The sequence below is a fragment of the Carlito syrichta genome, unplaced genomic scaffold, assembly GCF_000164805.1.
Source record: "Carlito syrichta isolate Samal-C Ts95f unplaced genomic scaffold, Tarsius_syrichta-2.0.1 Scaffold251683, whole genome shotgun sequence".
NCBI lineage: Eukaryota > Metazoa > Chordata > Mammalia > Primates > Tarsiidae > Carlito > Carlito syrichta.
In genome coordinates this window covers 276,407-291,296 of record NW_007195779.1, presented here as the reverse complement: position 1 = coordinate 291,296, position 14,890 = coordinate 276,407, and the positions used below count along the sequence as shown (strand labels likewise).

General features: G+C 47.6%; 1 protein-coding gene across 3 annotated transcripts in view; it reads left to right on the top strand.

The window, feature by feature from the left end:
* The window catches only part of ARHGEF10 (Rho guanine nucleotide exchange factor 10), a 101,756-nt gene extending 96,247 nt beyond the window's left edge, over positions 1 to 5,509 (top strand). For all 3 annotated transcript variants that reach the window (XM_021709529.1, XM_008052002.1, XM_021709528.1), the window contains 2 exons: positions 1,525 to 1,647; positions 4,995 to 5,509. In XM_021709529.1, coding sequence (XP_021565204.1) covers positions 1,525 to 1,647; positions 4,995 to 5,509 — 638 coding nt within the window. The remainder of the gene's footprint in view (positions 1 to 1,524; positions 1,648 to 4,994) is intronic.
* The last annotated feature ends 9,381 nt before the right edge of the window (positions 5,510 to 14,890 follow it).

The window sequence follows — 14,890 nt, the reverse complement described above, 5'->3', positions numbered from 1 at the left end:
TATTGTAAAGATGAGATCTCGCTGCCCAGGCAGGTCTCGAACCCGCGGGCTCAGGCAATCCATTTACCTCAGCCTCCCAAAGGCGTGGGATTACAGGCTGAGCCACCGAGCCCAGCTTTTTGCCTAGTTTTTAATAGGGCTGTTTGGTTTTTTTTTCCTTTTCAGCATGTTTAAATTCCTTGTAGATCCTGGAAGTTATGCCTTTGCCAGATATACAGTTGGCGAATATTCTTCCCCAGTCTGTGGACTGTCTCCCTGCTCTCTTGATGGTTTGTTTTACTTTGCAGAAATTTTTCAGTTTGATGAGGTCCCACTTGTCAATCTTATCTCTTATGGCATGGGCATTTGGGGTTTTGATCAGGAATTGGTTTCCAGTTCCAATTTCTATAAGGTGTCTCCTGCATTTTCTAAGGTTCTTATAGTTTGAGGTTTTACATTTAGCTCTTTGATCCATTTAGAGCTGATTTTGTGTATGGTGATAGGTATGGGTCTTGTTTTAGTCTTCTGCATATGGTCAGCCAGTTTTCCCAGCACCATTTACTGAATAAGTTCTCCTCTCCCCCGGGTTGTTAGTGGAGGCTTTGTTGAAAATGAGTTGGTTCAGAAATTGAGGTTTTTCTTCCAGGATCTCTGTCTTGTTCCATTGGTCTATATGCTTGTTCTTTTACCAATACCAGACTGTTTTGATTATTATAGCCTTGTAATAAAATTTAAAGTCTGGAAGTATGATACCTCCTTCTTTGTTTCTTTTGCTGAGGATTTTGCTTTGGCTATTCATGGCCATTATATTTCCATATGAACTTCTGTGTTGTCATTTCTAGGTCTGAGAACAATGATGGTGGTAATTTAATGGGTATTGTGTTAAATCTGTAGATTACCTTGAATAGGATAGACATCTTAACACTGTTGATTCTTCCAATCCATGGGCATGGAATGTTTTTCCATTTGTTTGTGTCATCTGATTTCTTTCAGCAGTGTTTTGTAGTTTTCATTGTTAAGGCCTTTCACTTCTCTGGTTGGTGGTATGCTTTCCACGCTCTAACCCTGCAGCAGAAGCCCATCCTCACCTGCTTGTTGGAGAGCCCTCCTCATGTGTGAAGGGGACTCTACTCCCCCAGAATTACAGGCTGCTGTGTGTGTCGGGGTACTTGAGGACTTATGTGCTGTGTTGAAGCAAATGGCTTAGACAGATGGTTCTAGGGATTTGCATCTCATCTGAAAGGGCTGCCCAGAGCAGTACAGGGACTGGATGGTGGGGTCTAGGGATGCCTCTGCCCTGTTCTGTTGGGTGCAGTTGCAGGACACGTGGCCAGGACCTCTATCTTTCTCTAGTTGAGGGAAGCCCAATGCACAGGTGTGGACCTTCCACAATACAGCTGCCTTGGGGCTTGGTGTTGGCATGGGAGACAGGTGCACAGGCCCTTGGTGTTTTCAGTTGTGCCCAGCGCCCCCTCACTGCCCACCCTGACACTGCTGCATGACCTTGTGACCAGGGCCCACAGCCACTTCTTTCTCTTCGCTCAGGGCATCAGCGGCTATCTGTGACGAGCCTCCTTGTCAGCCATGGCCTGCTGATGGTGGGCACCAGCCTGGGCATCCTTGTGGCCCTGCCAGTCCCTCGTCTGCAAGGGATTCCCAAAGTGACTGGTGAGTAGAACCCCTGTGCAGTCTAGGTGGCTGTGCCCCTCTTGTCAACTCATGGAGTGCGTCTGTCTGTGTTATAATTTAACATCCTATGATTGCTTCAACAACGTACATCCTTTGGGTTTTTTCAATGTATTATAAAGACATAAAGGACTATGTCTATATAATTAGAATCATCCATGTATCCTTTTGTGTTTCTACTTCTGATGTTAGGGTCCAAGGAGAGTGTTACCCTGAAAACATGCTTTCATAGTCTGTTTATTGCCACCAGTTAGTGTCTTGCAGTCTATAGTTTTACTCAGTGAAGGTGGACACGTTTCGTAATTTATGTGGTAAAGAAGGAGACCTGGATCTGAGAGGCTCAGCCATGCTCTGGCGGACGTTGACAGGAGCTCACAGTGTCGTACAGCCTTTGTGAAAGCAGTTGGCACTGCGGATCCTGAGCCTGAAAGCACGCATGTGTATCTGGAGCCAGACTTCCAGTTCACGGATCTGGCTCTAGGAACAGAATGTGATGCAAAAAGGCATTTGCCACAGCATTCAGTTGATAATAGCACAAAACAAGGGGCAACCTGAATGTTCAAAATTAGGAATGGAGAAGCTGAACATAAGGGTTGTATTGCCATAGGTGGAACAGAATGCAGCCAGTAGAAACAACATGTGTGGAATGCTTACCATGAGGCAGAAGACTTTCCCTGCAGGTTTAGTAAAACCAGGGTCTCAGACTCTATGTTGGTCACCATATCAGCCAGGGAAGCATGTTAGCAGAAAAAAAGGCTTGTATGGACTCATGAGATGTGCTAAGGACTGCATTCTGTATTTCCTCCTCTCCTCATGTCAGCCTGCTGTTCTCAGAGTCAGCCATGTTCCTGTGTGGCCTTAATGGAGGAAGGACTCCTTGTGCCCTCACCTCTTAGTTTCTCTTTTCATCACAATCTGTATCTCACCCACATTAAACACCTCAAATTCAAAATTCCAGAATCAGAAAAACTGCCAACGTGATGCTCATGGGCAAATGCTTCTTAGGGCATTTTTGATTTTCAGATTTGGGATGTTCACCCAGTAAGTTTAAAATCTGAAAAAAAATGGAAACCGTAACCACTTCTGGCATCAAGCATTTCAGATCAGGGACGCTCAACCTGTAAGTACAAAAAATGGTACATGATGGATTTGTTCAGCTTACATGGTAACAAGGTCCCTGCCTGCCAGGAGTTCAGGATGCAAATCACCACCCATGCATCAGAGCCAGCTGCCTATCTCAATCCCACTTCTGCTCTCCTCATAGGAGACTGTTACCCTGAGTATTATTCCTTTGGTTTTCCACCGTACGACGGAGATCAAAAAAAACCAAGAATTATCTTTTTGAGGGTGAGCCCCTTATGGTATAGGCTTCCCCACTAGGTAGGTGTTCTAGGAACCCATCGGCATCAGTATACCAGCTAGCGTTGTGAGAGGCTGCGTTTGGCTTCAGTGAATTTTTGTTGTTGTTGGAGATTCTTTCAACGTGTCCGCCCATTTCATGATGGGTGATTGAGCACACCTGCCCACATTGCACTGAGTGTTCAGCAATGCTTGACCTAAAAGAGCATGACTCCCAGGCCCCACCCTCTGTGTTCACCCACTCTCACCCCGAGTGACCTTTTTTTTTGGTTTCCTCAGATGAAAAAAGTCCTCAAAGGAAAATGTTTTGCTGATGTAGAAGAGGTGAAACAAAAAACCGCAGAAGCGCTAAAAGGCATTAAAATTGATGAGTTCAAAAACTGTTTTGAGCAGTAGAAAAAAGTGTCTTGATAGGTGTATTGAATCAAATAGAGAGCACTTTGAAGGTGACTGAAGTTTAGACATGTAAAAATAAATACACAATTTTTTATAAACAAATCTTGGATTTTTGGGGTCCCTCTTCGTATTTTACCAATTTGTACCGGAAACAATTGTTTTACTTTTACCACTTTTGCATTTCCTGTCAGGGTCCCAGGATACATGCAATCCTGTCCTTTACTGCCTTGTCGCTGAGGCTGTGAGGTTTGTGCTTGTATGTTAGGTGCAAGCAATCCCCTCCCCATCACAGACAGTGGAGGTTCTGTGTTTTATAAGCAACCTACAGATGCTTCTGACATGGTGATGATTTTAACATTTGAATCATATCACCCCTAAACCGAAAAGTCCTCATCTTAATTCAACTACAGAATTAAATTGTTCTATAGTTCAGAACACTTTTGTAATGAAAAATGGCAGGAAGCTAGTAGTTTAGATATTTTGTTCCAAAAACGGACACATTTCAGGCTTTAATTTTTTATAAGCAAGATGTAGGAAATTAGATCTATTTCCATAAAGTAAGTGAGAAGGTATTTCATGCAGAACAGGAAAACAACTATTTAAAAAGTAACATGAGTATTTAACCTGAGATACTGCAGAAAAAAATTTAATTTTGTATCTTAGATGGTCGTTTTAAAAGCTTTCCCCAAATTAACTACAAATCCACAAGAATACAATCTAGGCATTTTCATTTTAGCCTCTCCTTGTAAGTGACTCAAGTCAAGTCAACAGCAGGGGTCCCCAGACTCTGGGCCATAGACTGGTACTGATCTGTGGCCTGTTAGGAACCAGGTGGCACAGCAAGAGGTGAGTGGCGTGATGGGCAAGTGAACGAAGAAACTTCATGTATATTTGCAGCTACTCATCATCATCTGCATCACCCCCTGAGCTCCACCTCTTGCCAGATCAGCTGCGACATTACATTCTCATAGGAGCGTGAATCCTACTGTGAACTGTGCATGCAAGGGGTCTAGCCTGCGTGCTCCTTATGAGAATCTAATGCCTGATGATCTGAGGTAGAGCTGAGGCGGTGAAGCTGGCGTTGGGGAGTGGCTGCAAATACAGATTAATATTAGCCATGAGGTTTGACTGCACAGAGACCATAATAAATCAATTGCTTGCAGACTCATATCAAAACCCTATCTCAGTGAATGGCAAGTGAGTTGATGTACTTTCATTGTCAGTTGCATCTGGTGGTAGGCTTTAAGTCCAAGCATGGCCCATCTATTATTTTATTTACCACATCCATCTGCATCTCTTTTTTAAAATGATGAGTTGTATAATTATTTCATTATATATTACAATGTACTAATAATAGAAATAAAGTGCACAACAAATGTTATGTGCTTGAATCATCCCAAAATCATTCCCCCATCCCCTGGTTCAAGGAAAAATTGTTTCCCATGAAACTGGTCCCTGATGGGGACTGCTGTCTTACAGGGTCTGTTTGCACAGGAGGGGCGTTGGGTTTAGTCTTGTGTTTTTGCTTCCTTCCATAATATCATCTTTGTTAAAGTCAGATGTTCCTTTTCCAGGCAGAGGCATGGTCTCCTACCACGCACACAATGGTCCTGTCAAGTTCATTGTCCTGGCCACGGCCTTGCATGAAAAAGACAAGGACAGATCCAGGGACAGCCCAGCCCCTGGCCCCGATCCCCAGGATGAGGACCAGAAGGATGGGCTTCCTCATGAGGCTGCTGCATCCTGCCTGAGCCAGAATGACCCTGATGGTGCTGTCTGGCTGGGAGATTCACCTGGATCAATGACCCAGCAGAGTGATATGTCCTCCTCATCGGGGTCCCTCAGCCTATCTCATGGGTCCAGCTCTCTAGAGCACAGGCCAGAGGACAGCATCATCTATGACCTCCTGAAGGATCCCATCTCGCTGAGAAGCCGGGCTCGGCGGGCCAGGAGAGCCAAGGCCGGCTCCGCGCTGGTGGTCTGTGGCGGCCAGGGCCACCGACGTGTGCACAGGAAGGCCCGGCAACCCTACCAGGAGGAGCTGACATCTTCTATCATGGCCTGGCAGATTCCCCTGCTGAACATATAGTGGGATGGTGCCTCCCATCATCAGAATTCACAATCAAGGATGACTTCCCAGCTAGATCACACAGCCAGCACGATTGAGCCGTGTCTACACTGGTTGGGAATAAATTAAAATAGTATTTGGGGGAGAAATGTGCAATGTCATAATGGCGGCTTTCCCGCAAGTTCCCTCCTCCTCTTCCAGACAGCAGTGTGAGTATAGGCACATCTACGGAAGGTAGAAGATTGATGCTCAACTTTTGAGAAATTGAGTGAAGTTCTGGGAAATGCCACATTCTTTTTGACTGCTGTAGACTACGTATAAAGACTAAGAGCTAAACTTCATCAGCGTCAGACCAATTCTTGTGTCATATTACTTAGAGGATTTGCAGACTAAGAATTTATGAGAAAAGATATGTATTCAGTAGGGTAGGCATTTATTAACAGTTCTTAAAAATAATTTTACTTGATTCAGATTCACTACTTGTATTTATATTTTACATTTTCAAATTCCAGACTAGAATTTGTAACAATTAAAAAGCCAGGTAACACATGCCAGTCCAGACCATGTGACACAAGCTGGGCTTTCCAAAGTGGTCTAATGTGTGTACTGTCTATTATAACAAAATAGTATTTTTATATTGCATTTTTCTAATTAAAATTAACAGTATTTTATTCAAAATATTGCATTTAACAAATATTGTTTGCCTTGAACCAAAATGCTCACTACCTGTGGACGTTTAGACCCCAGCATCAGCACCACATACCTGGCCATCTCTCGTTGACAGTGTTGATGTCCTCATCAGACACACGTGTGCTTTATTAGAGGACATGTGCAGAGAGCATTGCGGGGCTCTTGCACGCAGCTTCTCGCCTGCTGCCTGGAACGCAGGTCTACTTTGCGTGTCGTTCTGAATGACTCCTGTGCTGGGCCACGTCGTCGCTGGCAGTGGGACCCTGGCCAAGAAGAGTGACCTCAGCCCAACGCCGTGTCATCTCCATGTCTCCTCTGTGTATACACAGGATTGTGTTCTGCAGCACAGGGCAACGCGCGTGTTGAGGTGCAGCATTACAAGCTCCATTATGCCTCACACATATTTATATGTTGGTGTTTACTACCGAATAGATAGCAAGCAAGAAACCTTAATGCAGGCCTTCTCCAGAAATACTTTTCTCAGCACTTTACAGATGACTAAAAATGTTAATGTTATGACTTAGCCAAATATTCCCTAAGTTTCATATATGCCCCCAGGTGAAAGTGATTTCTTCCCAAGCTTTCTTAAATGGCGAGCTGCTGTCCGATTTATAAATAAAGTCTTTTTATTTAAAAATGCAGCATTATAAGTTGCCTCTTTTCTCCATGAAATATATCCTCGGGTCGGGTGTCTCACCCATCCATTTACAGCATCGCCACGAACTGCCCTGGAGAGACACCGTGGACAAGCCCCAGGGCCGCTCCAACTGCGGCAGGATGTGTGTCTGTTGAGAGGCTCCTGCCCTTGCCATGGAGTCCGTGTGACATCATGAGTAGAATGAGTTTCGTGGGAAATGTGCGTTGTATTGTGGGTGTTTCTGAAGACCAGGCTGTCTTGTATGGACATGACACAGATGTGTGGAATGGACCTGCTGGGACAGAAGTCCTTCAAGCTGTTGGCGGAGATGGTGTGGACTGTGAGGTCTACACAACGCATCACGATGCCCACAGCCTCCGCCAGAGAGCAGAGGGTTCCAGCAATTCCGAGAGAGGCAGAGGCAGGAGGGTGACTTTGGGGAAGGAGGTTTGAGGACTCGGTGACAGAGACAGGGCCTGCCCTCCCAAGCTTGAGTCAGTGAGGAGACAGCATGTCAGGACTGTTCTGAGATCCCTGCAGGGAGCTGACCTATGAGCCGGTGAGTGTCATCAATCCTTGGGTGTAGGATGGGGGGGTGGGGAAGTGCCACTGTGGAGTTGCAACTGTTTATTTACCCCATCTCCTTTGCAGAGCTCTGGGATCTTCCCGGAAGGGATTAACCTTAGAGAGGCAGGGCACGTGGATGTCCAGGGCCAGTGAGTGCCCAGTTTCCCTCTCCTATCTTGGGCAGAGCTTGGCAGCTGGACGAGAAGAAGCCCAGCTGTGGTCTTCTCTCCTGTCGGACCTACCCATCCCGCACCTTTCTGGAGATTTTAATGAGATCTTCTGCAGAACAGAGATCCCTAACAGCAACAAGCACAGGGGCCTCACAATGCAGCGAGGCAGATATCAGGGCTTAACCCACAGTGTTCTGGTGCTGAAGATGGGACCCAGATGAGCAAAGTGCTGAGGAGTTAGTCCCACCCAAGTCTGTACCTGGCCCTTGCAGCCCTGCCACCTCAGTGATGTTCAAGGATTGGTGGGGAGGACAAAGCCAGGCCCAAGGTCAGCAGCTCAACCCCTGCCTGGCCCTCCAATACCCGCATGTTACTTGTCCAGAGTGCCCTGAGGTGTGATTTGAGGCATGACCCCAAATCTCCTGGCCCAGAGAACCAGATGCTCTGTGTTGTAGGGAAGGGGACCAGTGCTCTCTAAGCTAGGAAAGGAACCCCATGGAGAGACTAGGCACACAGTGGAGTGAGACCTGGTGTTAGCAGTGGAAGACCATTCTGGAAAGGGCAGAGAGAAGTGGAGGGAAGGAGTTTTGAGAAAACCTCTGCTGAGCTGGCAATGGGGGCAGATCTCCAAGCAAGTGTGTGCTCAGCAATGCCAAACAGACTTCTAAAAAGTAACTGCGCTTATTTTCCCAATTACAAGAGCCAGACGATGCAAGGTCAGAGGCCAAAAAGGAAAGTCACAAGAAAAAAAATGACCAGGTAGAGGCAGCCCTGGTCAGAGGCTGGCGCAGTGTCTTCACACCCATTTTCCAAGAGCATGAACATGCTCTCCACACGTGCAGAGAGAACAGCTCTGCCCGGAGACCCTCATCCCAGGCACCTACCAGGGCTGGGCCCAGAGACACCTACGACCCTGCCCACTGGTCCCTTATCAGACACATGGTTGGACAGTGTGAGACAATGCATGACCCTGCAGTGGGTCCTGAACACAGAGCTCAGGGTGGGGGTGCATGGGAAAGGGTGAAACATGACAATCCACTGCCTGACGCATGATAAGTCTACACCTGAGACACCGGGTTGCAGTTGAGAAAGGGGTTTAATTGTAAGAAATCCCAAATCTGTCTCCAAAGTTTGGAAGAGAATTGTTGAGTGGGCATAAGCATGGAGATGGTGGATGGGTGGAAGGGTGCAGGATGACGTTGTAACCAGCAGAGGAAGAAGCTGTGTCTTCGTGTGGACTCCATTCTTCTTCGGGGGTCTCCAAACTGGGTGCTGAAATTCGGGTGAGGGAATGTCTTAAACGATCCTCACACAAAAGCCTTATGATTCAGACAGCAGAATCCTGTCTACAGAAGCACAGTGTGCAGATGGTGTCAGGATCCTGTCCACAAGAGCACAGGGTGCAGATGTAATCAGGACCCTATCACAGGAGCAAGGGACGCCAGTGGCATCAGGATCCTGTCCACAAGAGCACAGGGTACAGATAGTGTCAGGATCCTCTCTACAGGAGCACAGGATGCAGATGACATCGGGATCCTATCCATAGCAGCACAGGGTACAGATGGTGTCAGGATCCTGTCCACGGGAGCACGGGTTACAATGGTGAGGGTCTGGTGCTGCATGACTTACAGCAGCAAGGAAGGGCTCGCATGCTTCGTGACAACTCTGCTCCTGTCTAGAACCCGTTGGGCAGTTCCTATCCACCTGTGCACCTTGTGAGGTCATGTCTTGGGAAATCAGAGGGCCCCTAGAGGGGTATCCTTCGAGTGGGGGTGACGCAGAGGCCAGAGAAAGCTAAAAGGAGTGTTCCAGGAGAGGGCACAGGACTGACGAATAGGGGTGTTTAGAAAGGTGGGGGGGCAGGTGAGGACTGCAGAATGGGGGTGTTTAGAAAGGCAAAGGGGTACTATAAGGGGAATGCAGGGGGTGGGGAGTTGCCCTGGTGAGGCCAGCATACATTTGACGGAGCCTCCTTGGAGTTAACATGGGAGCACAAGGAGTGTTTCTGATCACAACAGGCCCGCAGGAAGGGTGAGGAGGCTGACAGCTGAGGGCTCACAGGTACTTCCGGGAAGAACAGGCCTCGGGTGGGCCCTAGGCAGCCTCAGTAGGGAGGCCTGCCATTCTCTCTGACCTGGTCCTGCAGGCTCATGCCTGGAATGGAACAAGGAGCTCTCAGGACATTGGGGCAGCTTCTAGTCGAGGGACCATGGAAGCTGCAGGAGCTGGAGAGGACTCTGTGGTCAGCCCTTCCCTCCCTCTCGTGCCCTGGACTGACTCCAGAGAATAAACACCCTCCAGGTGCCAGGGAGGAACCACAGGAGAGGAAGTGGGTTACAGGGCAGGCACACCCCATGACCCAGCCTGGGCAGCTGCACTGACCACTGACCCATTTCCTGAGCAGAAGCTCTGCAGCTGACCAGCGTCCAGCATGTTCCTAATTCAAACCAAGAGCACCCCACCCTGAATGGCCAAGATTCTCCATGGAGGGGCCATCCCCACTTGACTGATGGTGTTTCTAAATGTGTTTCCTGGTGCCCTGCAGATCACAGCATCTTACTCCTAGATAGCATCCAGAAAGAGTTTCCTTGTACTGGTCAGAGACATCAAAGTTTGTTTGGCAAGTGGTTAGATCAACACTTATATTTATGAAAATAGCTATGAGCCTTTTCCAAACATCTGTGCCCCAAACTAGTTTTTCCAAAGGCCTTGACTACCTCTGCAGTCCCTTTGTTTGGAAAGACAAGAATTCAGGGCCTCCACTGAGCACTGGGGTCTTATAAGGGCGGGAGGCTGCCTCTGTCTTTCAGGGCCGGGTCCGCTGCTCAGTGGAAACCACTTGGTGTCCTTCTAGCTGTGATACCACCCGTCAGGGCACAGTTGCCACTGGTGCTAGAGTTGAGTGCAACGTTTAGAGATGTGGGCCCCAGTTTCACAGATCTGCTGTCTGTTTAACCTGCCATTAAGGTAACGGCTTTGTGCTTTGTATGTCTTTTTACATTTTTACTGTAAACTGGAAAGGTATCAGTTTACAATGGGTTGAAAATTAAAAAGATAATAAACTGGCATGTCACCGCAGGTAGCTTTGTTTAAAAGACACAAAGCCCAGTGCCAGTGTTCTGAGCTGCAGTTGCAAACACCATGAGCTGGGGTAGAAGGCACTGCCCACACAGAGATAGGGCTCTCAGTTCTGGAGGCCAGAAGAACACAGTCCAGGGGCTCAACAGGGCCCCTCTAGAGACTCTGGGAGGGACTTCTTGCCTCTCCTGGGGTGGTGGCAGCCAACCTTGGTGCTCCACAGACACTTGGCTCCCCCCTGCCCCTCCACACGACCCTTCCCCTGAGTCTTAGCCCTGCCTTCTTTCTGTGTCTGCGTCTGTGTCCAAGTCTCCTCTCCCTACGAGGACCAGTCATGTTAGGTGAGGGCCCACCCTAAGATCTTGTGTTAAATTGACGAGGTCTTGACCTCTATAAAGATCTGATCTCCAATTACTGTCACATTCTGAGCTATGGGGGTTAGGATGTCTACTTATGTTTTTTATAGGATATAATCCAACCCATAACACTCTTTAAATTCACAGGAATATGTTATCTGATGAAGGGTCTTGTTGAATTTATGGTTTTGAGGATTTACTATTTAGACCTACCCCAGGAAATGATTAATTGAAAAATTAATATTTTTTTACAGTCATTGAGTGCAATGCAAAAAAGTGAGATCAGTTACAGAGTGGATTCATTTTTTATTTGGATTTTTGTCTTGTTTAACTTTGTGTGGCACCAAAGCCATTGCTAATATTCTTTTCTAGTGACAGCAATGTGATTTAGAACACATCTGTGTGACAAGATGCACCCTGGACCGACAACCAAGCCTGCCTGGTCCTGGCTCCTAGGATGCACCAGCACAGCCCACCCCAGCCACTGGCCTCAGTCGCTGGGTTCCTGCCATTTCAGGACCCACACAACTGCAAAAGGCATACTTGCTGAGACGCGGGCGCTTACAGATGAGTTTCAGGTCACGGCACAAAATGCTTTCAGGATTGGAATGGAAGTCCATGTCCTGAAATTAAGCTGTAAGATGTGCCAGGGTGTCAATTCTAATGACTTTTCGCACACTGATTCCTGGTGTACAAAATGTGGTTTTTGTGCTCGTGAGCCTTCATGGTCTGTGTTCTGAATGTGGACTCTTGATCTGGAAAATGTGTTCCATTGTGACCACTATGAGCAAGGAATGGGGGCTTGACAGGCCTGGAACCCCTGCTCCAACTCATGGGAACTGTGAGACGCGAGCGCGAATGTTCACCTCTTTGAATATGAGGTTGCCGAAACTGTGGTGCAGAAGTCCCTACCTCCGGGTATTTTGAGGAATTGTAGAGGCACTATATATAGATGCCCTGTATAGATTTATGTGAAATCGTGTTGAATTGCAGATAACTTGGTCTAATATTATTAATAAATAACTTGAAAATATTTTTAAAGTAACTATTCACATTTTATTTATTTTTCTAAAGAAGTTTTACTCCAGATGAACAGGAGTGAACTTAGTGGCCCTTCAGCCACTGTAACATTCATTGACTTGACAAGAAGTTTTTCCCTCCTTGTAGCTCGGGATCCACTGAAGGAAAGCTATACCCAAGTATCTGCAATCCAAGATGAGATGCCCAGCACGCAAGAGATGTTGAGTCTAAAAGGTGACACTTGTGCACTCATTCAGCAGTTATTGAGCGTGACATCATTCCCTCACAATGCTGGGAGTTGAAGGCTGAAAGGTGTTGGTCTCTGTTCTCAGGACAGTCAAGGGATTATCTTGAACTTGGGATGGTCTATAATTTGCCATTCTGGAATGACATGACTAGTCCATGGTCAACATATCTGAGCTAGTAATAGTCAATAGTCAACGACAGTCTGGAGTGCCAAGGAGCATTGATGGAGGAGGAGATGCAGGCGGGGAAACTAAGCCACTGGGAAAGAGCCTGGTAGTACTTAGGAAGTCCTGACAGAAGATTGCAAGTGCACACAGAGTTCTTCAGAGCCAGGGAGCAGCCAGGCAGGGGAGGAACTTAGAGGGAGAGCCATGGGGTTACTCTGCCTTTTTGCCCCATGGTTAGAATGTTTAAATGAACCAATGAATGGTGTTTCAGAATCAGCACACATATTCTAATTATTTTTTCATGCCAAGAAGCTGGAAGTATTTTATAGCAACTGGCTCCATTCCTGACAGTTATTGGAATTTAAGAGCTTTGGCGGGGGGGATGCAAGACTCTTATGGGCTATTAAAAGCATTTGGGAAATGATCTGTTGCTGGGATCAGCACATGTAGGAAAACAGCCCCCAGCCTCCTAATGGCGTCACAAGACCCAACCAGCCCTCCCAGGAGGCACAGCAGAGGTTGGGACCAGGGACCAATGTGCCGGCCCCCTGCCTCATATATGTGCAGGGACTGTGTATGCGAAATGAAAACCATAGACCCACACAGCTGGGGATGTGAGACAGGCTTACAAAGTCCCATGGGGTAGGGGGACAGTGACAGAAGCAGAAGTGACGATAAGAGCTGTCCTCCCCCTGGATCATGGTCCATTGTGCTCAGTGAGTTGACAGATCATCTCATTCAGTCCTCTGAGGTGGGTGCAGACACGTCCCTGTGAAGCACAGAGAGGCAAAGCATTTTGCTCCAGATCACCAAGTGTGCAGACGGCAAGACTGAGGCTGAGGTCCCAACTATGGAACTCCAGAGCTGATGGTTTCTAGTGCTCCACGTGGTTTCCAAGGGCAGCTCAGAGCCCTTCCCCTGGCGTCAGGTGGTGGGGCCAGCACTCAGGGCTGTGGACCACTGTGCCCTGGACTACGCAGTGAGCTCTGAGTGTATCTCTAAGGCACTGTTTTGTATGGTGGACGGTTTGCTTGCTTCACATCTACCATGCGTGGCCAGGCTCTTCCTGAAGAGTGGAGAATTTACACAGCAAAAGATGATTACTCTTAGTGGATTTATTACATCAGAGAAGTCCCCTGTCTTCTGGTCATTATTATATCCCAGGTCCAATGTCAGGAACTCTAGAGGTCTCTGTAGTTACAAGGACCTCCTAACTCAAACACAGAATGTTCCTTTCCAATTTCCATGGATCATATTGGCCTACAGTTCGTTTTTAAAATAAAACATCTAAAGTAGGAAAGAAGATGGAGGGGGGCACACACTACTTATCTGCTAGATGGTTTAAGGATTGCATGGATGTTTTAAGTTACTTCATTTATTTTTTCATACATTCAATAAATATGTATTGAGAAGCTCATGTACGCCAAGCATGGTGAAATCCAGTGGGAGACTTGACACTGCCAGATCTCTGGAAGCCAGCAGAATCATAGGGAAGACAGACTAGAACTTTCCTGTTTACACCTGTGGCTGAGGGCACCTGGATGGCCCTCGGGGTTCACCCCAGGGTGGGGGAAGCCAGGTAGGCTGTTGGCTCATGTCCCCATCAAAAGAGCGGGGGTGACATCAAAGGTAAGTAGAGACCCAGTGGAAAGATTCCAGGAGAGTTTGAAACATTTTTGGAGAACATTGAACAGAATAAAAATGGAGCATAATGGAAATTATTTCTGCCCGAAAAGAGCTGACTTCGGCCACATTTAGTAAAAAATTTCAGTTTTTTAAATCTCAGTAGTTCCCTCGGTTTCTGTCTCCTGTGGTCCAAGTGCTGATGGAAGGTGCTCTCTCCTTGGCAACTGAAAGACGTTCTCAGGGCATTCGTGTTGGTACGGAAATCGGAAAGGCTTGGGATAGCTCCAGTGTCTAACTGGCAAAGACTGTCAAAAACAGAAAGAAAAAGAAACTAAAGTCTCTGGCTCTCTGGGCTTACGGAAATCTAATCGTCATTAATTTGCACAGAGCCATAAAAAATAGCATTTACCGCCGGGGGTCCAGACTTAACCAGAACTCCGCTGGCTAGCCCCTGACCCAGGGACAACAGCCGCTCCGTCACAGGGCAGCTTGGGCGCGGGAAGAAGGGACAGGGCCACGCTGCTCAGAGCTGCGTCCGCGCCGCGGGGAGCCGCGCGGGGAAGATCGCCAGTCTGAATACGAGAAGTTCCGGTTTTCCGTCCACTTTCGCGCTGTGAGCTTCTTTCAAATCCTGGGATCTATAAGGGTGTGAGCAGTAGGTTTTTAGAATGCCAGCGCGTCGCTTCTGCTTTTTATACAGCTCTGAATCCTACTACTCCGGGTTGTTGGAGATGGAGAGGGGAGGTGGAACCCGCCTGGCCTGCCCTTGGCCCCCGTTTCTCGCCCCCTCCGGGGCCCCGAGGGGGCACTCAGCCGCGCCCGGTTGCGGGGGCAGCCGGCCCCGC